The sequence below is a fragment of the Oncorhynchus nerka genome, linkage group LG1 (genome assembly GCF_034236695.1).
Source record: "Oncorhynchus nerka isolate Pitt River linkage group LG1, Oner_Uvic_2.0, whole genome shotgun sequence".
Lineage (NCBI taxonomy): Eukaryota > Metazoa > Chordata > Actinopteri > Salmoniformes > Salmonidae > Oncorhynchus > Oncorhynchus nerka.
Window position 1 is genome coordinate 42491127 of NC_088396.1, and position 22925 is coordinate 42514051.

Here is a 22925-nt window from a genome sequence, read left to right on the forward strand (position 1 = left end):
TTGGACTTAGATCATGTATTTTCAGGTAGAGATATCTTGTGAACAACACCTGCTCTCTATATCCCCTCACTATCCTGCATTCTGCCTCTTCCGTGGCAAGCATACAGTACAAGAAGCAGAGACAGGACAAGTAGATTCTCAATGGATTGTGGTTAATTGCTACGTTTTATGCGCTAAACTATGCAGAATATTGGCCTGATGGAAACTCCCTACTACATCGCACAGTTCAGGCTGGATCTGATTTATCTCTTGAAAAGCTGCGCAACGTGCGCATTGAGCTCACAGAAAAAAAATGAACGAAATGGAATTCAAATAATTGAACCAATGTTTTTCAAAAACCAAAAGATAACTGAAATTTCGGTTAATCGCTCAGCACTAGCCCCAAGTCTCACTCATATCATATTTTAAAAAATTCTCTCCACTCTATAGCAGGATGTTTAGAATTGCAGGAAATTAGCTGTAAAACAGCTCATTTTCCTCTCCACCCCATGCCAAAATGAGTATTATTGCACAAAATGAGTTATAAATTGCGAAATCTTCTCTCCGCCACATGGCAAAATGTGTAGAATTGAAGCCAACTTGCTTTACATCTGCAACATTTTCTCTATACCACATGGCAAAATGTGTAGAATTCCATGAAATGAACTCTAAAACGTGTGTGTTGTCTCTTGTGTGGGTTGTCTCTTGTGTGTGTACACAGCTGGCTGGTGTTCAACCATGGCAAAATTGGTTTGACTTTGGATAGCCAATGGCTGGGTCACATTAGGGACCGTCAATAAATTACACAATGTAAATGAGACAATATTTTCATGTTGCACACCTTTTATTCATTCAAATGCTTTCAATATTTACAGTTGAAGTCAGAAGTTTACATACACCTTAGACAAATACAAAATAAATAAATTCAGTTTTTCACAATTCCTGACATTTAATCCTAGTATAGAATCCCTGTCTTAGGTCAGTTAGGATCACCACTTTATTTTAAGAATGTGAAATGTCAGAATAATAGCAGAGATAATTATTTATTTCAGCTTTTATTTATTTCATCACATTCCCAGTGGGTCAGAAGTTTACATACACTCAATTAGTATTTAGTAGCATTGCCTTTAAATTGTTTAACTTGGGTCAAAAGTTTCGGGTAGCCTTCCACAGGCTTCACCACAATAAGTTGGGTGAATTTTGGCCCATTCCTCCTGACAGAGCTGGAGTAACTGAGTCAGGTTTGTAGGCCTACTTGCTCACACACGCTTTTTCAGTTCTGCCCACAAATATTCTATAGGATTGAGGTCAGGGCTCTGTGATGGCCACTCCAATACCTTGACCTTAAGTCATTTTGATTTGGAAGTATGCTTGGACTCATTGTCCATTTGGAAGACCCACTTGCAACCAAGCTTTAACTTTAACCAAGCTTTAACTGATGTCTTGAGATGTTGCTTCAATATATCCACATAATTTCCCTTCCTCTTGTTGCCATCTATTTTGTGAAGTGCACCAGTCCCTCCTGCAGAAAAGCACCCCCACAACATGATGCTGCCACCCCCGTGATTCACAGTTGGGATGGTGTTCTTCGGCTTGCAAACCTCCCCCTTTTTCCTCCAAACATAACAATGGTCATTATGGCCAAACAGTTATATTTTTGTTTCATCAGACCAGAGGACATTTCTCCAAAAAGTACAATCTTTGTTCCCATGTGCAGTTGCAAACCGTGGTCTGGCTTTTTTTATGGCGGTTTTGGAGCAGTGGCTTCTTCCTTGCTGAGCGGCCTTTCAGGTTATGTCAATATAAGACTCGTCTTACTGTGGATATAGATACTTTTGTATCTGTTTCCTCCATCTTCACAAGGTCATTTGCTGTTGTTCTGGGATTTATTTGCACTTTTCACACCAAAGTATGTTAATCTCTTGGAGACAGAACGCGTCTCCTTCCTGAGCGGTATGACGGCTGCGTGGTCCCATGGTGTTTATACTTGCGTACTATTGTTTGTACAGACGAACGTGGTACCTTCAGGCATTTAGAAATTGCTCCCAAGGATGAACCAGACATGTGGAGGTCTACAATATTTTTTGAAGGTCTTGGCTGATTTCTTTAGATGTTCCCATGATGTCAAGCAAAGAGGCACTGAGTTTAAAGTAGGCCTTGAAATACATCCACAGATACACCTCCAATTGACTAAAATTATATCAATTAGCCTATCAGAAGCTTCTAAAGCCATGACATAATTTTCTGGAATTTTCCAAGCTGTTTAAAGGCACAGTCAACTTAGTGTTTGTAAACTTCTGACCCACTGGAATTGTGATACCTTGAATTATAAGTTAAATAATCTATCTGTTAACAATTGTTGGAAAAATTACTTGTGTCATGCACACAGTAGATGTCCTAACCGACTTGTCAAAACTATAGTTGTTTTACAAGAAATTTGTGGAATGGTTGAAAAACGAGTTTTAATGACTCCAACCTAAGTGTATGTAAACGTCCGACTTCAACTATATGTATGAACTTCTACAATTTATAGTTGGTTTGAGGTTTTTAAGTCATTTACATTTGAAGCTATTTGAATTTTAACATATTGTCCCCTGAACATTGTGTAATTCATCGATGTTCCTTCATAAGTGAAACAAAGTTTACTACGGGCATTACGATTAGTCTTGTGCAGCTGCTTTCCGATTTGATAATGACTTGTGTGCTGCCAGCTGTGGGCATGTGAGCAGGATTGAAATAAGCACAGCCTTCCTTTACATTGTGACAAACTCAGGTACAAAACTCCACAATAGGTTAATGAACAAACTAAACAGAAAATAATCCCTGCATTTTAACACAGGAGTTTTATCCTGCTGAAAGACAGGTGTTTTTATATGTTGAGCGTCGAATAGATCACAGCACCCCCTTCCTGTACCTATGGACAATAATATGAGTTAATCACAAAGAACATACTAAACAGCTAAATAATCATTTGAATAAAGTGCTATTCGTACGTGATTTGACCCTGATGTGACTCTGTTGGGATCTGAAAAAGGCAAGAAATGCCAATTGTTACGCTTCAATTTACATTCTAGGAAACATTGTACGTTTCCAAACCCACTACTCACCACCAAGCCTGGGTTCACCCAAAGCAACTTCGGAGTAATGAACTTCCTCATTGCCATCTTGCCCCCCCTGGAACTCTGAAACATACAAAATGTCTAGATGTTCATCAGTTATCTCAACCACAGAGATCCTATTAAGAGTTCTTCTATGTAATTCTATGATCTCAACCTCCTCCTTTCTCTACCCTTAGGCCTCTCTCTCATACCTCTGTTATACAATATATCTATATATCTTATGTATTGTACATCATATCAGTCCCAAAGTAAAGAAAGAGATACCTTGGTGTGCTAGTGGATCAGTGATGTTACCATAGACTGGGTCATTCTTCTGGGTAAGTGGTAGGGATGTCACAGCTTTGAAAAAAGACATCATAGAAAAATATTTGTACACAATTTTTGGCAAAAACCTCAAATGTAGCAACCCGACAAGTTTGGTCTGGAGTCGAGTCAGCCCTGTTACTGTAGTTATAGTCATTATTAGAGTAGAGTCAGCCCTGTTACTGTAGTTATATTCATTATTAGGAGTAGAGTCAGCCCTGTTACTGTAGTTATAGTCATTATTAGGAGTAGAGTCAGCCCTGTTGCTGTAGTTATAGTCATTATTAGGAGTAGAGTCAGCCCTGTTACTGTAGTTATATTCATTATTAGGAGTAGAGTCAGCCCTGTTACTGTAGTTATAGTCATTATTAGAGTAGAGTCAGCCCTGTTACTGTAGTTATATTCATTATTAGAGTAGAGTCAGCCCTGTTACTGTAGTTATATTCATTATTAGGAGTAGAGTCAGCCCTGTTATTGTAGTTATAGTCATTATCAGGAGTAGAGTCAGCCCTGTTGCTGTAGTTATAGTCATTATCAGGAGTAGAGTCAGCCCTGTTACTGTAGTTATAGTCATTATTAGAGTAGAGTCAGCCCTGTTACTGTAGTTATAGTCATTATCAGGAGTAGAGTCAGCCCTGTTACTGTAGTTATATTCATTATTAGAGTAGAGTCAGCCCTGTTACTGTAGTTGTAGTCATTATCAGGAGTAGAGTCAGACCTGTTACTGTAGTTATAGTCATTATCAGGAATAGAGTCAGCCCTGTTACTGTAGTTATAGTCATTATCAGGAGTAGAGTCAGCCCTGTTACTGTAGTCATTATCAGGAGTAGAGACTGCCCTGTTACTGTAGTTATAGTCATTATCAGGAGTAGAGTCAGCCCTGTTACTGTAGTCATTATCAGGAGTAGAGTCAGCCCTGTTACTGTAGTTAGAGTCATTATCAGTCTTTACCTGGGTCTGTCTTCTTCCTCTTCAGGTGGAACACCAGAGCACCAATCAGTATCCCGGCAACAACCAACGCTGTACAGGCCACAATGATCGAAATCTGCAAGGTGTCGTCTGTTGGAAACCGAGTATGAAAGAGAACATGCTAAAAATGAGACAGCTGAGGACTTACTATGACTTTTGCTATGACTCCAAAGACATCACAGTATAGTGGGGGGCAAACTGCAATGTAGAGACATTGATTTGGTTATTGGTTTTATATTGCTTATGATCATGATGTCTCACTGAATCTACTCATTCAGAGGATGTGATCTACTGTGACCTACTATAATCAACTATGGTCATTAGTAACCTTTCAGAGGCGATGGTAACACTAGGCCTGGTATCCCAGATCTTCCACCAGCACCACGGAGTCTGAGGGGAACACTCGCTCTGAGCATGTCATCTCTGAACACCGCACACTGCCAGTCCAGCTGGTCCCTTTGGAGGCTGGGCAGGGTCACACTGAGGGTCCAGTTGGGTTGACTCTCTGTAAGGATGTCCTTTTTGACCACTAGCCCCGTCCTCCCCTCCATCCTCAGCCAGGCCAGGGTCACAGGGTCACCGTTCACCTCCGACACTTCACACTTCAGCACCACCGACTGGCCACCAGGGGGGCCTCTAGATGCAGAGACTGGGCCAGAGAACAGAAAACATAACTGAACGTTCCCCTCTGAGAGAACAGTCTACCGTAATAATAACAATAATAATGTAGGCCTAGTATATATCTGGATAATGAAACATGTCATTTTGTGGTTGACAATCAGAGAACCAACATTAGGTTACTTGAGCAGAGAGTGTTTGTTCTCTCATTGAACGCTGTTAAAAGACAAAAGCAAAGTTACCTTGAATGGTTGTGAGTTGAACATAAGACATAAGGTTTTTATTAAAATTACATCTGAACACTCCTCCATCCTCAAATTCCACTGGTGAAAGTCTCAGGGGAAAATCTTTTTGTTTGAACGTGGGAGATGAGAACCGGTCAATTTCTAGTCTATCATCTGATGTCAGAGTAGCAGGTGCTTCCGCTGGAGATGAGCCCTTGGTCCAGGAGGCTTTTCTGTGCGAGGATGAAGACCTGCACATCATCTCCACCTCACTGTTGTTGCTGCTCTCTCTGAACAAAGTTACTGGCTTGTTGAATGTGCCTGGAAAAAATAAACATTGTGGGAAAACACTATGACGAAGAATATCTACAACAATCAAGTTAATCTACACATGATGAGTGAACCTGCAGTTACTGTTAATTAATTAATATATTACTGATAATATCCATGAATCTAGCTAACTTACTTGTCTCAACATTCAAGGTATTATAAATTTCATATAACAATGTTCCATTCTGTTTGAGAGTGCAGTTGCATCTCCCCGTACTGCTCTGATCAACACTATGGATGACCATGTGGACAGTGTTGTTGTAAAACAACGTGGTGTTAGATGTGGGATCTCCTTCTCTTTCCCACTGAAGTGTGGTTCCTTCTGGTAGGCTGGACAGCTCACAACTAAAACTCACATCAGAACCCAGACGAAATGAAGGCCATTCAAAGGGTGTAACTGCAAACAAAATAATTGGTTAACATTTACAAATCAAACATCCTTGTTGGCATATCCAGTACGTGTTTTTAGTGATATCAAACACAAAAGGAACATGCTTGTGTTTGACTCCAATTCGGATTTTGAAAAAGTGACAATAAACATATTGAAACACAATACCTTTGAAAGCAAACACCTGAAACCTCGTCACAATAACTGAAACTGGTTTGGTTTGCATGAACACAAACTCTCCAGCATTTTCAAAGTTTGTCCTCATGGAAAGACCATATCCACTGCCTTTTGAAAAACCCAATGTGTTCGATACAGATTCCCAAGTGGATGAAATGATATGGGCTATTGTGGTGTTTGAGTGTCTGCCGTCATGTGAGGTCCATATCCATTGGAATCGGTGCTCTGTCCCTAGAACCACGGGGGAAACTGGGACAGTCACTCTTCCTCTGGACACGGCAAGGAAAAAGATGTTCTTTGACAATACTGTGGAGAGTAGAAATGTGTCAAAATCTATATAATATAATTTACCTTTCTCTATTAAAGGTCACAGCAAATCCCCCCCCCCCCTCTTTCTCCAAATCTATATAATATAATTCACCTTTCTCTATTAAAGGCTACAGCAGACCCCCCCCCCCCTCTTTCTCCAAATCTATATAATATAATTCACCTTTCTCTATTAAAGGCTACAGCAGACCCCCCTCTTTCTCCAAATCTATATAATATAATTCACCTTTCTCTATTAAAGGCTACAGCAGACCCCCCTCTTTCTCCAAATCTATATAATATAATTCACCTTTCTCTATTAAAGGCTACAGCAACCCCCCTTTCTCCAAATCTATATAATATAATTCACCTTTCTCTATTAAAGGCTACAGCAGACCCCCCTCTTTCTCCAAATCTATATAATATAATTCACCTTTCTCTATTAAAGGCTACAGCAACCCCCCTTTCTCCAAATCTATATAATATAATTCACCTTTCTCTATTAAAGGCTACAGCAGACCCCCCCCTCTTTCTCCAAATCTATATAATATAATTCACCTTTCTCTATTAAAGGCTACAGCAGACCCCCTCCCATCTTTCTCCAAATCTATATAATATAATTCACCTTTCTCTATTAAAGGCCACAGCAGACCCCCCTCTCCAATGACTGGTCGATAGCTTTATCATTGTACTTGTATGCCAAACTTGAAAATGGAGTTTTCTTTTTATTTTACACTCAAAAATGATCTTGATAATTGAACCAGAAACCCGTTACTCACCTTCAGCTGAGGATCCTTGACCGTATGCTGATGTCCACACCAGGATCCACAACAACCTCATACTCATAGAGCCTCTGTCCTTCCCCATGTTACTGTAACTGCCTGTTCTGTCCCCCTCTTTGCTCAGTAGCAAACTCACATCATTACTGAGGGCCCTGTTAAGTTTCTACAGGAAATGACTGAAGAAAAGAAGAAGTCCAAATAAAACTACAGATTATGTAATGCAAAATAAACTGACTGCACATCTGAGGATACTTCATGACCCTATACTGTGTGTCAGACTGGGGTTAAGGGCTAGAACAGAAGCTGGAAAACAGAACACTGAACTTGCTACATTATGGCCAGTATCTTACAAAAGTCCTTTTATCATTCTCTATTACTAATACCTTCCCCATTACTGGATGCTGAAATAAGCTGAGACGTTGTTGCCAAGGGAATGTTGGAACATAACTAACAAAATGACAGTTACCGAAAGTGTACGCTTAATAATCCATTATAAACTAATGTCTTGAATTACTTACACAAGAGACACCATTCATAAATTCTACAGCACATCGACAGAGTCATGTCATATGTGTTTAACTAACAACGACTCAACAATCCCTGCCTCCTGGGGATGCTATGATGTCCAAAAGTTATGGACGGAGATAGAAAGTTGTCTGTCAGAAGTATTACAATGTAAATGTACTTCTAACACGTTTGTCTGCATATTCCAAGATGAGACATATGAGGGTGCAGTGAGATACAAGATGGGTTGGACGATACTTTTCTCCTCAATCATCTTGAAAAAACATATACTTTAAAACTGGAAGTGAACCAATACTCCATCATTAACACAATGGAAAGGTCAAACACTTTATTATCTAAATGTTAAGTGTGTGGGCGGTGGAGAGAAACTAAATAGTGCAGTTTGAGGCCATGTGGCAGAGTGATACGGGCGCTGGAGATGGGGGTGTGAACAGGTGGGTCTGGCCAGCGGTGATGTTGTGGATGTTGGTGATGGGGGTGTGATCAGGTGGTTCTGGCCAGCGGTGATGTTGTGGATGTTGGTGATGGGGGTGTGATCAGGTGGTTCTGGCCAGCGGTGATGTTGTGGATGATGGGGGTGTGATCAGGTGGTTCTGGCCAGCGGTGATGTTGTGGATGTTGGTGATGGGGGTGTGATCAGGTGGTTCTGGCCAGCGGTGATGTTGTGGATGTTGGTGATGGGGGTGTGAACAGGTGGATCTGGCCAGCGGTGATGTTGTGGATGTTGGTGATGGGGGTGTGAACAGGTGGTTCTGGCCAGCGGTGATGTTGTGGATGATGGGGGTGTGATCAGGTGGTTCTGGCCAGCGGTGATGTTGTGGATGATGGGGGTGTGAACAGGTGGTTCTGGCCAGCGGTGATGTTGTGGATGAGGGGGTGTGATCAGGTGGTTCTGGCCAGCGGTGATGTTGTGGATGTTGGTGATCTAAATTTGTCAGTTGTTTGAAGACTAACGTGGAGATGAATCCACGTGTAGGCTAGATATATATGCCTCTGTCCCAAATGAATGAGAAAGATATGCACTGTCTAATTCAGTCATTTTAGAAGGTACCTGCAGTATCTTTTCCATTTCTTCGGGGTTAGGTTGGATGCCTCTGTTCTTTTCTATGGAGAGTATCCAAGAGGGAGTGTTTTCTTACCTTTTGGTGTTCAACAGCAGAACCAGTATTACTAGGGTGGTACCCCCCTGTCCCCTCTGACCACCGTCGCTGTGCTTGGCTCTAAGAAACAGAGACCTCTGTTAGATTATATTCTACAAGAAAGCCTCTCAAGTACAAATGATAACCTCTGTCCTTTGTTACAATAAGCCTAAACAGAGGTCCGGAGATGAACAGTCGTTTTAGATGATGCTGGGTTTGGAGCATATGGGGTCAGATTGCAGAGTCTATAAAATCACAAGTTGTTACCTGTCATTGAAGACACTGTTGTCTGTGTGGGCATTGTGAGGTCAGGGAGGCTGTCGCTCTGAACAAGCCCTCTGAACACCACACACTGCCAGTGCAGCTGGTCCATACGGAGGCTGGGGGGGGGTTCACACTGAGCGTCCTGTTGGGGTGACTCTCTATCAGGATGTCCTGTTTGACCAGCAGCCCCCTCCTCCCCTTCATCCTCCGCCTGACCAGGGTCACCGCTCACCACCGACACCTCAGCACCACCAGATGATTCATGACGGACACGCCACTAGGGGGCACTGTGGAGACAAATGGAAGACAGCGGGGATCAGTTATCTGTTCTCGCAAATGCAAGTAGAATCCATTTATTCTAAGAAATGTAGCTTGGATATGCTCACCCTTTATGTTTACCACATTAACAGAGGCGACGAGGAGGTTTTTAAAATGGAAATGGACAATGGACCATAAAATGGACCATCTTCCAACTCCACTGGTGAGATGTAAAGAGCGAAGAAGTGGCCACTGAAGCCCCAATATGAAAACCCTCATTAAACGTCAGGTTGGATCCGTATATTTTAGATGTCACGACTGGAAACTCTTGCTGTAGATAGTTGTGTCCAAGACCACGATGCATGACTGTGGGTGTACTCCGCATAGCCGTGGGTGTACTCTGCATGGCCGTGGGTGTACTCTGCATGGCTGTGGGTGTACTCTGCATGGCCGTGGGTGTACTCTGCATAGCCGTGGGTGTACTCTGCATGGCTGTGGGTGTACTCTGCATGGCCGTGGGTGTACTCCGCATAGCCGTGGGTGTACTCCGCATGGCCGTGGGTGTACTCTGCATAGCCGTGGGTGTACTCTGCATGGCCGTGGGTGTACTCTGCATGACCGTGGGTGTACTCTGCATGGCCGTGGGTGTACTCCGCGTGGGTGTACTCAAATCAAATCAAATCAAATTTATTTATATAGCCCTTCGTACATCAGCTGATATCTCAAAGTGCTGTACAGAAACCCAGCCTAAAACCCCAAACTGCAAGCAATGCAGGTGTAAAAGCACGGTGTACTCTGCATGACCGTGGGTGTACTCTGCATGACCGTGGGTGTACTCTGCATGACCGTGGGTGTACTCTGCATGACCGTGGGTGTACTCTGCAAGACCGTGGGTGTACTCCGCATGACCGTGGGTGTTCTCCGCATGACCGTGGGTGTACTCTGCATGACCGTGGGTGTACTCTCCTACAAAGCAGTGTCACCACGTGAGATTGCGGAGATTGGGGAAAACCAAAGCTGTGTTCAGGCAGAAGGGAAAGTTACATTTAATTTAAATCCAAAGTCTTCTGGCCATTACTAGTGCATCTTATTGTAAATGTAACAAATACCTTCAACATTTAAAATGAGACCAATATAATTGATTGTTAATAACTAATGATCAGGAGGACAATATTCTGACTTCACCTAAATGTTTATATTTCAGTTAGATAAGAATCCATTTTGTACCTTCCTCAGTTCTGACAGCATTAGAAATACTATTTAACGGTGTTCCATTCTGTCTGAGATTACAGTAGCATCTCCCCTCACTGCTCTGATCAACACTATGGATGACCATGAGCACAGTGTAGTTGTAGAATAACTTGGTGTCAGACGTGGGATCTCCATCTCTTTCCCACTAAAGTTTGGTGCCTTTTGGTAGGCTGGACACCTCACAACTCACATCAGAGCCCAGACAAAATGAAGGCCAAAAGAAAGGTGCCACAAAAAAATGTTATTTAAAAATGGGCATATATAGTTACATATTAACTGAATGAAGAAAGAAAGTGAAGAAAGAAGGTATTTGCAGAACCTGGTTTTCAAAACTATTTCGTCACCGGAAACTATTTTGTCATTATGGAAAATTCACAATGGATTGTCTGTACAAAAGAGACAAGAATTGAGACATACTCTGGTTAAGTTCTTGCAAACAAAAAAGTCCCTGCGCTTTCAAACTTCACTGTGATGTCATAGCCTTTGCTGTGGAAGACGTAGTCACTGAAGGCTGGATTGACCACTAGACAAGAGGAGACAACCCTGTTACTGTAGATAAAGTCTTGCCTCAACATTCAAGGTTTTATAAACTCCGTATAACAATGTTCCATTCTGTTTGAGAGTGCAGTTGCATCTCCCCGTACTGCTCTGATCAACACTATGGATGACCATGTGGACAGTGTTGTTGTAAAACAACGTGGTGTTAGATGTGGGATCTCCTTCTCTTTCCCACTGAAGTGTGGTTCCTTCTGGTAGGCTGGACAGCTCACAACTAAAACTCACATCAGAACCCAGATGAAATGAAGGCCAATTATGAAGGCAAGCCCCATGCCCTATCTGTGGACATAGAACAGAACTATGTTCTTCTATGGTGACAAACCAATGCCACTTTATCCGCTTAGTGTCATACATACAATACCAGTCAATAGTTTGGACACACCTATTCATTCAAGGGTTTTTCTTTATTTTACTATTTTCTACATTGTATAATAATAGTGAAGACCTCAAAACTATGAAATAACACATATGGAATCATGTAATAACCTAAAAAGTATTAAGCATATCAAAATATATTTTATATATTCTTGAAAGTAGCCACCCTTTGCCCTGATGACAGCTTTGCACACACTTTGCATTCTCTCAACCAGCTTCACCTGTAATGCTTTTACAGTCTTGAAAGAGTTCCCACACATGCTGGGCACTTGTTGGCTGCTTTTCCTTCACTCTGCGGTCCAACTCATCCCAAACCATCTCAATTCAGTTGAGGTCGGGTGATTGTGGAGGCCAGGTCATCTGATGCAGCACTCCATCACTCTTCTTCTTGGTCAAATAGCCCTTACACAGCCTGGAGGTGTGTTGGGTCATTGTCCTGTTGAAAAACAAATGGTAGTCCCACTAAGCGCAAACCAGATGGGATATCCTATTGCTACAGAATGCTGTGGTAGCCATGCTGGTTAAGTGTGCCTTGAATTCTAAAATCACTGACAGTGTCACCAGCAAAGCACCCCCACACCTCCTCCATGCTTCGTGGTGGGAACCATACATGCAGAGATCATCCGTTCACCTACTCTGCGTCTCACAAAGACAACGGTTAGAACCAAAAATCTAAAATTTCGACAGATTTCCACCGGTCCAAAGTCCATTGCTCGTGATTCTTGGCCCAAGCAAGTCTCTTCTTATTATTGGTGTCCTTTAGTATTGGTTTGTTTGCAGCAATTCAACCATGAAGACCTGATTCACACAGTCTCCTCTGAACAGTTGATGTTGAGATGTGTCTGTTACTTGAACTCTGTGAAGCATTTATTTGGGCTGCAATCTGAGGTGCAGTTAACTCTAATGAACTTATCCTCTGCAGCAGAGGTAACTCTGGGTCTTCCTTTCCTGTTGTGGTCCTCATGAGAGCCGGTTTCATCATAGCGCTTGATGGTTTTTGCGACTGCACTTGAAGAAACTTTCAAAGTTCTTGAAATGTTCTGGATTGACTGACCTTCATGTCTGTAATGGTGGACTGTTTGCTTATTTGAGCTGTTCTTGCCATAATATGGACTTGGTCTTTCACCAAATAGGGCTCTGTTCTGTATACCACCGCTACCTTGTTACGAAACAACTGATTGGCTCAAAAGCATTAAGGGAAGAAATTACACAAATGAACTTTTATTAACAAGTCACACCTGTTAATTGAAATACATTTATAGTGAATACCTCATGAAGCTGTTTGAGAGAATACCAAGGGTATCCACCAAAGAAAAGGTGGCTACTTTGAAGAATCTCAATATAAAATATATTTTAATTTGTTTTAACACTTTTTTGTTTACTACGTGATTCCATGTGTTATTTCATAGTTTTGATGTCTTCACTATTATTCTACAATGTTGAAAATAGTAAAGAAAAACCCTTGAATGAGTAGGTGTGTCCAAACTATTGACTGGTACTGTGCATTGAGCGAATAAAACATTAGGAACACCTGCTCTTTCCGTGACATAGATTGACCAGGTGAAAGCTATGATCCCTTATCCACTTCAATCATTGTAGATCAGAGTTTTCCCAAACTCGGTCGTTAGTTTTTTTCCCCCCAACACTACACACCTTAGGTGTAACAGTACCAGTACAGAGTCAATGTGGAGGCTATATACAGGGGTAACAGTACAGACTCAATGTGGAGGCTATATACAGGGGGTACCGGTACAGAGTCAATGTGGAGCCTATATACAGGGGTAACAGTACAGACTCAATGTGGAGGCTATATACAGGGGGTACCGGTACAGAGTCAATGTGGAGGCTATATACAGGGGTAACAGTACAGACTCAATGTGGAGGCTATATACAGGGGGTACCGGTACAGAGTCAATGTGGAGGCTATATACAGGGGGTACCGGTACAGAGTCAATGTGGAGGCTATATACAGGGGGTACCGGTACAGAGTCAATGTGGAGGCTATATATAGGGGGTACCGGTACAGAGTCAATGTGGAGGCTATATACAGGGGTAACAGTACAGACTCAATGTGGAGGCTATATACAGGGGTACCGGTACAGAGTCAATGTGGAGGCTATATACAGGGGGTATCGGTACAGAGTCAATGTGGAGGCTATATACAGGGGGTACCGGTACAGAGTCAATGTGGAGGCTATATACAGGGGTAACAGTACAGACTCAATGTGGAGGCTATATACAGGGGGTACCGGTACAGAGTCAATGTGGAGGCTATATACAGGGGGTACCGGTACAGAGTCAATGTGGAGGCTATATACAGGGGGTACCGGTACAGAGTCAATGTGGAGGCTATATACGGGGGGTACCGGTACAGAGTCAATGTGGAGGCTATATACAGGGGTAACAGTACAGACTCAATGTGGAGGCTATATACAGGGGGTACCGGTACAGAGTCAATGTGGAGGCTATATACAGGGGGTACCGGTACAGAGTTAATGTGGAGGCTATATACAGGGGGTACCGGTACAGAGTCAATGTGGAGGCTATATACAGGGGGTACCGGTACAGAGTCAATGTGGAGGCTATATACAGGGGGTACCGGTACAGAGTCAATGTGGAGGCTATATACAGGGGGTATCGGTACAGAGTCAATGTGGAGGCTATATACAGGAGGTACCGGTACAAAGTCAATGTGGAGGCTATATACAGTGGGTACCGGTACAGAGTCACTGTGGAGGCTATATACAGTGGGTACCAGAACAGAGTCAATGTGGAGGCTATATATAGTTGGTACCGGTACAGAGTCAATCTGGAGGCTATATGCATGGGGCACCGGTACAGAGTCAATGTGGAGGCTATGTACAGGGGGTATTTTATTCATTTTTGAACATTTATTTCACCTTTATTTAACCAGGTAGGCTAGTTGAGAACAAGTTCTCATTTGCAACTGTAACCTGGCAAAGAAAAAGCATAGCAATTCGACACATACAACAACACAGAATTAGACATGGAATAAACAAAACAGAGCCAATAATACAGGAGAACAAAAGAAAACAAAAAGTCTATATACAGTGAGTGCAAATGAGGTAAGATAAGGGAGTTAAAGGCATTAAATAGGCCATGGTGTCGAAGTAATTATAATATAGCAATTAAACACTGGAATGCTAGATGTGCAGAACATGAATGTGCAAGTAGAGATACTGGGCTGCAAAGGAGCAAGATAAATAAATAAATACAGCATGGGGATGAGGTAGGTAGATAGATGGGCTGTTTACAGATGGGCTATGTACAGGTGCAGTGATCTGTGAGCTGCTCTGACAGCTGGTGCTTAAAGCTAGTGAGGGAGATATGAGTCCCCAGCTTCAGAAATGTTTGCAGTTCGTTCCAGTCATTGGCAGCAGTGAACTGGAAGGAAAGACGACGATTGGCTTTGGGGGTGACCAATGAGATATACCTGCTGGAGCGTGTGCTACTAGTGGATACTATGGTGACCAGCGAGCTGAGATAAGGCGGGGCTTTACCTAGCAGAGACTTGTTGATAACCTGTAGCCAGTGGGTATGGCGACGAGTATGAAGCGAGGACCAACCAACGAGAGGGGAGGTTAGTTAACACAGTGTCCAAAGAGGGGCCTGAAGTATACAGAATGGTGTCGTCTGCGTAGAGGTGTACCAGAGACTCACCAGCAGCAAGAGCAACATCATTGATGTATACAGAGAAGAAATCCCCTCCGATTTGACACACTGAACTCTATCAGAGAAGTAGTTGGTGAACCAGGCGAGGCAATCATTTGAGAAACCAAGGCTGTCGAGTCTGCCAATAAGAATGTGATGATTGACAGTGTCGAAAGCCTTGGCCAGGTCGATGAATACGGCTGCACAGTAATGTCTCTTATCGATTGCATTTATGATAGTGTAGAAGTTACGGTGGGTTTCAAAATGGTCGGTGATCTGTTTGTTAACTTGGCTTTCGAAGACTTTAGAGATGCAGGATAGGATAGATATAGGTCTATAGCAGTTTGGGTCTAGAGTGTCACCCCCTTTGAATAGGGGGATGACCGCGGCAGCTTTCCAATCTTTGGGAATCTCAGACGATACGAAAGAGAGGTTGAACAGGCTAGTAATAGGGGTTGCAACAATTTTGGCAGATGATTTAAGAAAGAGAGGGTCCAGATTGTCTAGCCCGGCTGATTTGTAGGGGTCCAGATTTTGCAGCTCTTTCAGAACATCAGCTATCTGGATATGGGTGAAGGAGAAATGGTGGGGGCTTGGGCGGGTTGCTGTGGAGGGTACCAGGCAGTTGACCGGGGTAGGGGTAGCCAGGTGGAAAGCATGGCCAGCCGTAGAGAAATGCTTATTGAAATTCTCAATTATAGTGGATTTGTCGGTTGTAACAGTGTTTCCTAGCCTCAGAGCAGTGGGTAGCTGGGATGAGATGCTCTTATTCTCCATGGACTTTACAGTGTCCCAGAACGTTTTTGAGTTTGTACTGCAGGATGCTAATTTCTGTTTAAAAAAGCTAGCCTTAGCTTTCCTAACTGCCAGTGTACATTGGTTCCTAACTTCCCTGAAAAGTTGCATACCACGGGGGCCATCCGCTGCTAATGCAGAACGCTACAGGATGTTTTTGTGTTGGTCAAGGGCAGACAGATCTATTCCTGGTTCTACATTTTTTGAATGGGGCATGTCTATTTAAGATGGTGAGGAAGGCACTTTTAAAGAATAACCAGGCATCCTCTACTGTCGGGATGAGGTCAATGTCGTTCCAGGATACCCCGGCCAGGTCGATTAGAAAGGCCTGCTCGCAGAAGTGTTTTAGGGAGCATTTGACAGTGATGAGGGGTGGTCGTTTGCTCGCAGACCCATTACGGATGCAGGCAATGAGGCAGTGATCGCTGAGATCTTGGTTGAAAACAGCAGAGGTGTATTTGGAGGGTGAGTTAGTTAGGATGATATCTATGAGGGTGCCCGTGTTTACGGATTTGGGGTTATATCTGGTAGGTTCATTGATAAGTTGTGTGAGATTGAGGGCATCTAGCTTAGATTGTAGGATGGCCGGGGTGTTAAGCATGTCCCAGTTTAGGTCACCTAGCAGCACGAGCTCAGAAGATAGATGGGGGGCAATCAAATCACATATGGTGTCCAGGACACAGCTGGGGGCAGAGGGGGTCTATAGCAAGCGGCAACAGTGAGAGACTTGTTTCTGGAAAGGTACATTTTTAGAAGTAGAAGCTCAAATTGTTTGGGTACAGACCTGGATAGTAAGACAGAACTCTGCAGGTTATCTTTGCAGTAAATTGCAACACCGCCCCCTTTGGCAGTTCTATCTTGTCGGAAAATGTAGTTAGGAATGGAAATTTCAAGGTTTTTGGTGGTCTTCCTAAGCCAGGATTCAGACACGGCTAGGACATCCGGATTGGTGGAGTGTGCTAGAGCAGTGAATAAAACAAACTTAGGGAGGAGGCTTCTAATGTTAACATGCATGAAACCACGGCTTTTACGGTTGCAGAAGTCAACAAATGAGAGAGTCTGGGAGATGGGAGTGGAGGTAGACACTGCAGGGCCTGGATTAACCTCTACATCACCAGAGGAACAGAGGAGGAGTAGGATAAGGGTACGGCTAAAGGCTAACAGAACTGGACGCCTAGTACGTTCAGAACAGAGAGTAAAAGGAGCAAATTTCTGGGCACGGTAGAATATATTCAAGGCATAATGTACAGACAAAGGTATAGTAGGATGTGAATACAGTGGGGGTAAACCTGTGCATATAGTGATAATGAAAGAGATATTGTCTCTAGAAATAGCATTTAAACCAGGTGAAAAATATATATACATGGGACACGACAAGACAAAGGGCAAATACGTCTGACTGCTACGCCATCTTGGATCAACGATGCCGCTGTTCTATCCTGCCGGCACATCGTATTACCAGCCAGCTGTATGTTGAAGGTGTCGTCGTTCAGCCACGACTCTGTGAAGCATAAGATGTTACAGTTTTTAATGTCCCGTTGGTAGCTTAATCTTCCTCGTAAGTCAGCGATGTTATTGTCCAAAGATTGCACGTTTGCAAGCAGAATGGATGGAAGTTTATTCGATCGCCTGCAAATTCTCAGAAGGCAGCCGGACCCCACTTTCACCGCCTCCTCTTCAAGCAGATCACGGGGATCGGGGCCTGTTCCCGAGGAAGTAGCGTATCCTTTGCATCGGGGCTCGCCAGAGTCGTGTAATGAAAAAGAGGATTCTGCTAGTCCGTGGTGAGTAATCGCAGTCCTGATGTCTATGAGTTATTTTCGGTTATAAGAGACGGTAGCGGAAACATTATGTACAAAATAAGTTACAAACAATGCAAATAAGTGAACAAAAAACCACAATCGGCTGTGGACACGTGAAACATCTGCCATCTTCTCCGGCGCAATGAATCATGTATGCATATAGACACATCTGAAACTGGTGTATATTATCAAACTTCAAAAACTTGTCCGGATTTTCTGTTACTTCCTTTTCAATATGGGGTCAATCAAATGTATCATAATATATCAACAGGGTTATGTAACATAGCTGAGAGAAGAACTGTATCATAATATATCAACAGGGTTATGTAACATAGCTGAGAGAAGAACTGTATCATAATATATCAACAGGGTTATGTAACATAGCTGAGAGAAGAACTGTATCATAATATATCAACAGGGTTATGTAACATAGCTGAGAGAAGAACTTGAACTTGAAATTTAGAGAGATCTGATTGTACAATATCTAAGTAAGCAGGAAGACTGGCTTTTTTGTCTTTTCCCACCTCCAATCATCACTGAAAAGCCACCTCATTGGCTAACAAGATTCCGATCCCTCCCCCATTCCATCTCCACAGGACTTCTTATTAGTTCTGACACCCCACACAGCTTTCTGCGAACCCATGTAACCCTGGCCCCCTTCTTAAAAGGCCTCATTGCCAAACAACCCACATCCCCATGAAGCCACTGCCCATGCCCCTTCCTTTCTCTATCCCGGGGCCTCTCTCATACATGCCTGGCCTAACACGTATTGTTTTCCCTAGAACTGGGCCTGTGAAGTAAGGGAATTTCCGGAGGTGAGTGTGCATCTGTATGTTTGTTTGTGTGTGTGATCACGTTTGTTTATGTAGCGACCACACGCCAGTGAGAAGGAGCAACCTGGTTTCAGAGCATTTCGTATTATTCTGTACGTAAATCCGAGACACTCCATTTAGGGGAAAGGGGGATACCTAGTCAGTTGACAACTGAATGCATTCAACTGAAATATGTCTTCCACATTTAACCCAACCCCTCTGAATCAGAGAGGTGTGGGGTGCTGCCAATTTAGTATGATATGTTATGTTTCGTATGGTCTGTATTAATTTGTGGATGTCAGTCATCAATTTCATATGATACGTTACAAATTACAATTTGTATGATATGTTACAAATTACAATTTGTTGTTGCTAATGTTGGCTAGGCTAGGGGTTAATGTTAGGAGTTAGGTTAAAAGGATAGCTAAGAGGGTTTGCCTTAAGTAATCTTGTCTTATGTAACCATACCAAACGTTACATATCAATTATCATTTGAATGTCTCCGATGTACTTTTACTGTGTTACGTCTAGTCTATGAGACCAGGCTGGAAAGAGAGCCTGAATTGAAGTAAAAGCCGTAAAGTAGCAGGAATCTTTCTGAGTGGAAGAGAACACTTCTATTCCTGTTGTTTTCTGCTGTAGCTCAGTGGCATGGCCCATCGTCTGTTTGAAGGTAAGGAGCATGCTACCTCCTACTGGAAGTACAGGGTCTCTCCCTCAGCTCAGCTCATTGAAGAAGTCATGTCCTTCCTAAAGAAAAAGGTAAGAGTGACATACATGTTTCACAGAATACAAAATACTATTTGTTTGTTCTTATTTTCATGCAATATGTACAGTATGAGTTCAAATCATATAGTTACTGTCTGTGGATGTAAAATATTTTCAATGACAAATAGTAGTGCAGAATTAAATTACAGAATTATATTGCTGCATGTTTTATTCCTGCTTTTCAATGTTTTACTAATAAACTGGACAGTCTCTTGCCTTAAAAAATATTCACATATACTAATGATGTCTCATACCTATGTGTGATGATCATGTGTCTTGTCCTGACAGAGGGGCGTGCAGCCCTGTGACCTGGCAGTAGACGTAGGCTGTGGGTCGGGTCAAGGGACCGTGCTCCTGGCCCCTCACTTCTCCTCAGTGGTGGGGACCGACATCAGCCCTGCCCAGTTGGAGGTGGCCCAGGAGCACACCACCGCCCCTAACATCTCCTACAGGTCAGAGCCCCAGAGAGGTGGAGGTCTTCAGGAGGATAGGGTTGTATTTCATTGTAGTGACACTGACACTGATTCAAACCCTCTGATTCAAACACATTATAGTCACAGAATGAGTTTTGGTATAAGTAGTATTTATAGGGTAGTGTAGAGGGTAGATTTTATGTACAGATTTATTTATTTCTGGGGCATTTCTCTGAGACCTAACAAGAGTCCTAGTATAATGCAGATAATAAACTGAGTGGTTCATGAATGCTGATTGGCTGACAGCCGTGGTATATCAGACCGTACACAACGGGTATGATAAAACACGGCTCTAATTGCGTTGGTAACCAGTTTATAATAGCAATAAGGCACCTCAGGGGTTTGTGGTATATGGTCAATATACCACAGCTAAGGGCTGTATCCAGGCACTCTGCGTTGTGTCGCGCTTAAGAACAGTCCTTAGCTGTGTTATTTTGGGCACATAACACACCCCCTTGTGCCTTATTGCTTAACTAAACCAGTGTGATGGGAGAAGGAACAATAGGGTTAGTCCTTTGCTGAAGGGGACACGGTGAAATTAGGCCAAGGGCCAAGACAGACAATGGGACCCTTGTCTGCTCAAACTCATGCATTTCTCCCTCTAGTGAGCAAACAAAGAAGCTACAGCTACTAATACTGTTCTGGAACACATCTACACGTACAGTAGATGTTCCCAGTTAGGACTGAATGAAGGGAGTCCTATCCATGGAACCAAAACACAACATTGTGTGTGAATTCTAGTCTGGTTCCAGATTTGTTAGTGCATTTTTGTCAACTCCTATTGTGACAATAATCTTAGGAGTTGGCAAAACAGCACTAAGTGATCTGGTACCATTCTGTCGGATATCTTTAAATTACAACATGACCTTGTGTTTGTATGTATGTATCCCTGTGTCAGTATGTCTCACGTCTCTGTGTAGACAGTGCCAGGCTGAGGAGCTGCCGTTTGCAGACAGCTCAGTGGACCTGGTGACGGCCATGTCTGCCTTCCACTGGTTTGACCGGCCGCGGTTCCTCCAGGAAGCCCACAGGATCCTGAAGGCTAAAGGTTGCCTGGCCCTACTCAACTACACCATGGATATGAAGCTTGACTATGGAGACTGCTCCCACACACTCAACACAGTCTGCAAAGAGGTCTGGCAACGTTATCAAATAGAATACACGTGTATTATACAAACACATAATGATAAGTCCATCATGTACATGTTTGTTTTTTCAACATTTGTATATTTTTTCTATCTTATCAGTTTTATGCTGCACTCCTGCCCTATCGTAACCCCTGCCTGGGCCCTTGCTCTGTTGCTCTTTACAAACAGTGCTACAGTTCCATCCCCTACACAGAGAAAGAGTGGTGAGGCTCGGATACATCCACTGCCCTCGTTGCTATTACCTATGTACTTACAAGAAGTGTTTGATTTGATGTACAAGATGGGTTGGGTATACTCTAAGGTAATGCTAATGCTGTGTTGTTAGGCAGGAGTGTATGTGGGTGAAGAAGTCCATGACTCTGTCCAACTACATGGGTATGATAGAGTCCTTTTCCAGCTACCAGGCTCTACTAAAGAAAGACCCAGAGGAAGCCAGCAGACTGTCAACTGACATCACCCACAGGTTGGTCCCTGACACAATCCCTAGTTGATGCTGGTCAAAAACGTAAAGGTAACATTTCATGTTACATCTCACATCCATCTCTCCCCCTCTCTCGTTCCCTCTCTTCTCTGCAGACTGTTGGCTGTGATGGGGGTGACCTCCCCAGAGACTGAGCTTGTGGTTGGAGTAAGGTATTTCTTCCTGCTAGCCTGCAAGTCAGAGGACTAGCTACCGATCGCTGACTGAGACTACACTGTGTTCCCTTTGAAACGGGACACTCTAAGATGTGCTACTACTTATCTGTCTTGATTGTGTTATTGACTGTACGCTTCTCAACTGTGGTGTTTGATTTTGTCACACTGCTTTGCTTTATCTGGTCGCAGTTGTAAATAAGAACTTGTTCTCAACTGGCCATCCTGGTTAAATAAAGGTGAAATAAAATTGATTCATGGTGAACATGAGAAATTATAGAATAAGTGATTACATTTGTATTATAACTTTCCAATGATTGGCATCTCATTTGTTATATTTGTCACTCTGGCAACAGTTTTGTTTACTTTACAAGCACACGAACCTAGCCCAGTGGTATGAGTGATACCAGATTTGTGTGTGTGTGTGTGTGCAGAGTAGAGGATTCCTAGCAGAGGGATCTCTTTATGGCTAAAAGTACTGGTACCTAGCACAGCACTTTCAGTATCCAGTTTTCCTTCACGGATACAAGCTTCTATAGATTACTTTTCAGAATGTGTGGGTGTTTCTAAGTCCTAAACTCCAATGGCGGTCTCTTTAGCTACACAATCTGGTCATGATAATGTATTGTTGCCAAAACATAATTTTTCACACCAGATTACATGACATTTGAATAAATGCTACCTGCACTCTGCTGACTAAGATGCTGTTCCAACTATGGTCACTAGAGGTCATTGTTTGAATGTTCTATTCTCAGCCAGGCCAATCTTTTTGAAGAAAACACATTTTAATTATATCTCTATTTGAGCAAAATAAGTAGTTTTGTTATGATCACAAGAAAATCTTAATAATTATGGTCTAGAGCCCCACAAATCTGAATGTTCTATCATAAAGTGAGAACAATTATATGGCTTCTACTTAGAAATGCTACAAGAGTAAATGAATAGATGACATTCACTGCTATAAACCTGTCTCCAATACAATCACATCATTTACACAGACCTACTTCGGACCTTCGTGTGAAAAGGCATTCCATTGTCTGTTTCGTCAACGACAACAATGCATTCCAAAGGCTTGTGCTAACCAGATGATCCCAATAATTTAAGTAGCCTAGTAAACGAAGACCCCTATGGTATGATATTCTTGATTTATTTAACCTTTATTTAACTAGTTATATTACGAACCGTCTGGGACTTGTTGTTGTTTCCCTGTTTACTATTCAAAGATATTTTACTTATTAAGTCAAAGACAAAATTACC

At 42.7% G+C, this 22925-nt stretch overlaps 2 protein-coding genes across 4 annotated transcripts; one reads left to right on the top strand and one right to left on the bottom strand.

Annotated features, from left to right (window-relative positions):
• Positions 1 to 804: 804 nt before the first annotated feature.
• Positions 805 to 7397, bottom strand: LOC115116751 (uncharacterized). Of its 3 annotated transcripts, XM_029645233.2 has the most exons (10): positions 7193 to 7394; positions 6099 to 6413; positions 5679 to 5939; positions 5231 to 5533; positions 4699 to 5019; positions 4353 to 4460; positions 3363 to 3437; positions 3087 to 3161; positions 2973 to 3004; positions 2749 to 2893 (listed from the first exon to the last, which is right to left on the bottom strand). In XM_029645233.2, exons 1-10 carry the CDS (start codon positions 7278 to 7280, stop codon positions 2849 to 2851), a joined length of 1623 nt encoding a protein of 540 aa, XP_029501093.1. In that variant the 5' UTR covers positions 7281 to 7394; the 3' UTR covers positions 2749 to 2848. The 3 variants fall into 3 exon arrangements, with proteins under 3 accessions (XP_029501092.1, XP_029501090.1, XP_029501093.1); XM_029645232.2 differs by lacking the exon at positions 2973 to 3004 and having other exon boundaries at positions 805 to 2893; positions 5282 to 5533; positions 7193 to 7397; XM_029645230.2 differs by lacking the exon at positions 2973 to 3004 and having other exon boundaries at positions 805 to 2893; positions 7193 to 7395.
• An 11098-nt stretch (positions 7398 to 18495) lies between these two features.
• LOC115116750 (putative methyltransferase DDB_G0268948) lies at positions 18496 to 22368 on the top strand. Its single transcript, XM_029645229.2, has 7 exons — positions 18496 to 18649; positions 19289 to 19408; positions 19703 to 19866; positions 20808 to 21021; positions 21135 to 21238; positions 21361 to 21498; positions 21612 to 22368. Exons 2-7 carry the CDS (start codon positions 19298 to 19300, stop codon positions 21703 to 21705), a joined length of 825 nt encoding a protein of 274 aa, XP_029501089.1. The 5' UTR covers positions 18496 to 18649; positions 19289 to 19297; the 3' UTR covers positions 21706 to 22368.
• Positions 22369 to 22925: the final 557 nt, after the last annotated feature.

Coding starts and splice junctions, on each gene's coding strand:
- LOC115116751 (XM_029645230.2), bottom strand. CDS start 7,280: ATGGGGAAGGACAGAGGCTCTATGAGTATGAGGTTGTTGTGGATCCTG. Junction 4,461..4,698: donor GTTACCATCGCCTCTGAAAG/GTTACTAATGAC, acceptor GGTTTCCAACAG/ACGACACCTTGCAGATTTCG. Junction 2,894..3,086: donor GGGTGAACCCAGGCTTGGTG/GTGAGTAGTGGG, acceptor TATTGTCCATAG/GTACAGGAAGGGGGTGCTGT.
- LOC115116750 (XM_029645229.2), top strand. CDS start 19,298: ATGGCCCATCGTCTGTTTGAAGGTAAGGAGCATGCTACCTCCTACTGG. Junction 19,409..19,702: donor TGTCCTTCCTAAAGAAAAAG/GTAAGAGTGACA, acceptor TTGTCCTGACAG/AGGGGCGTGCAGCCCTGTGA. Junction 19,867..20,807: donor GCCCCTAACATCTCCTACAG/GTCAGAGCCCCA, acceptor GTCTCTGTGTAG/ACAGTGCCAGGCTGAGGAGC.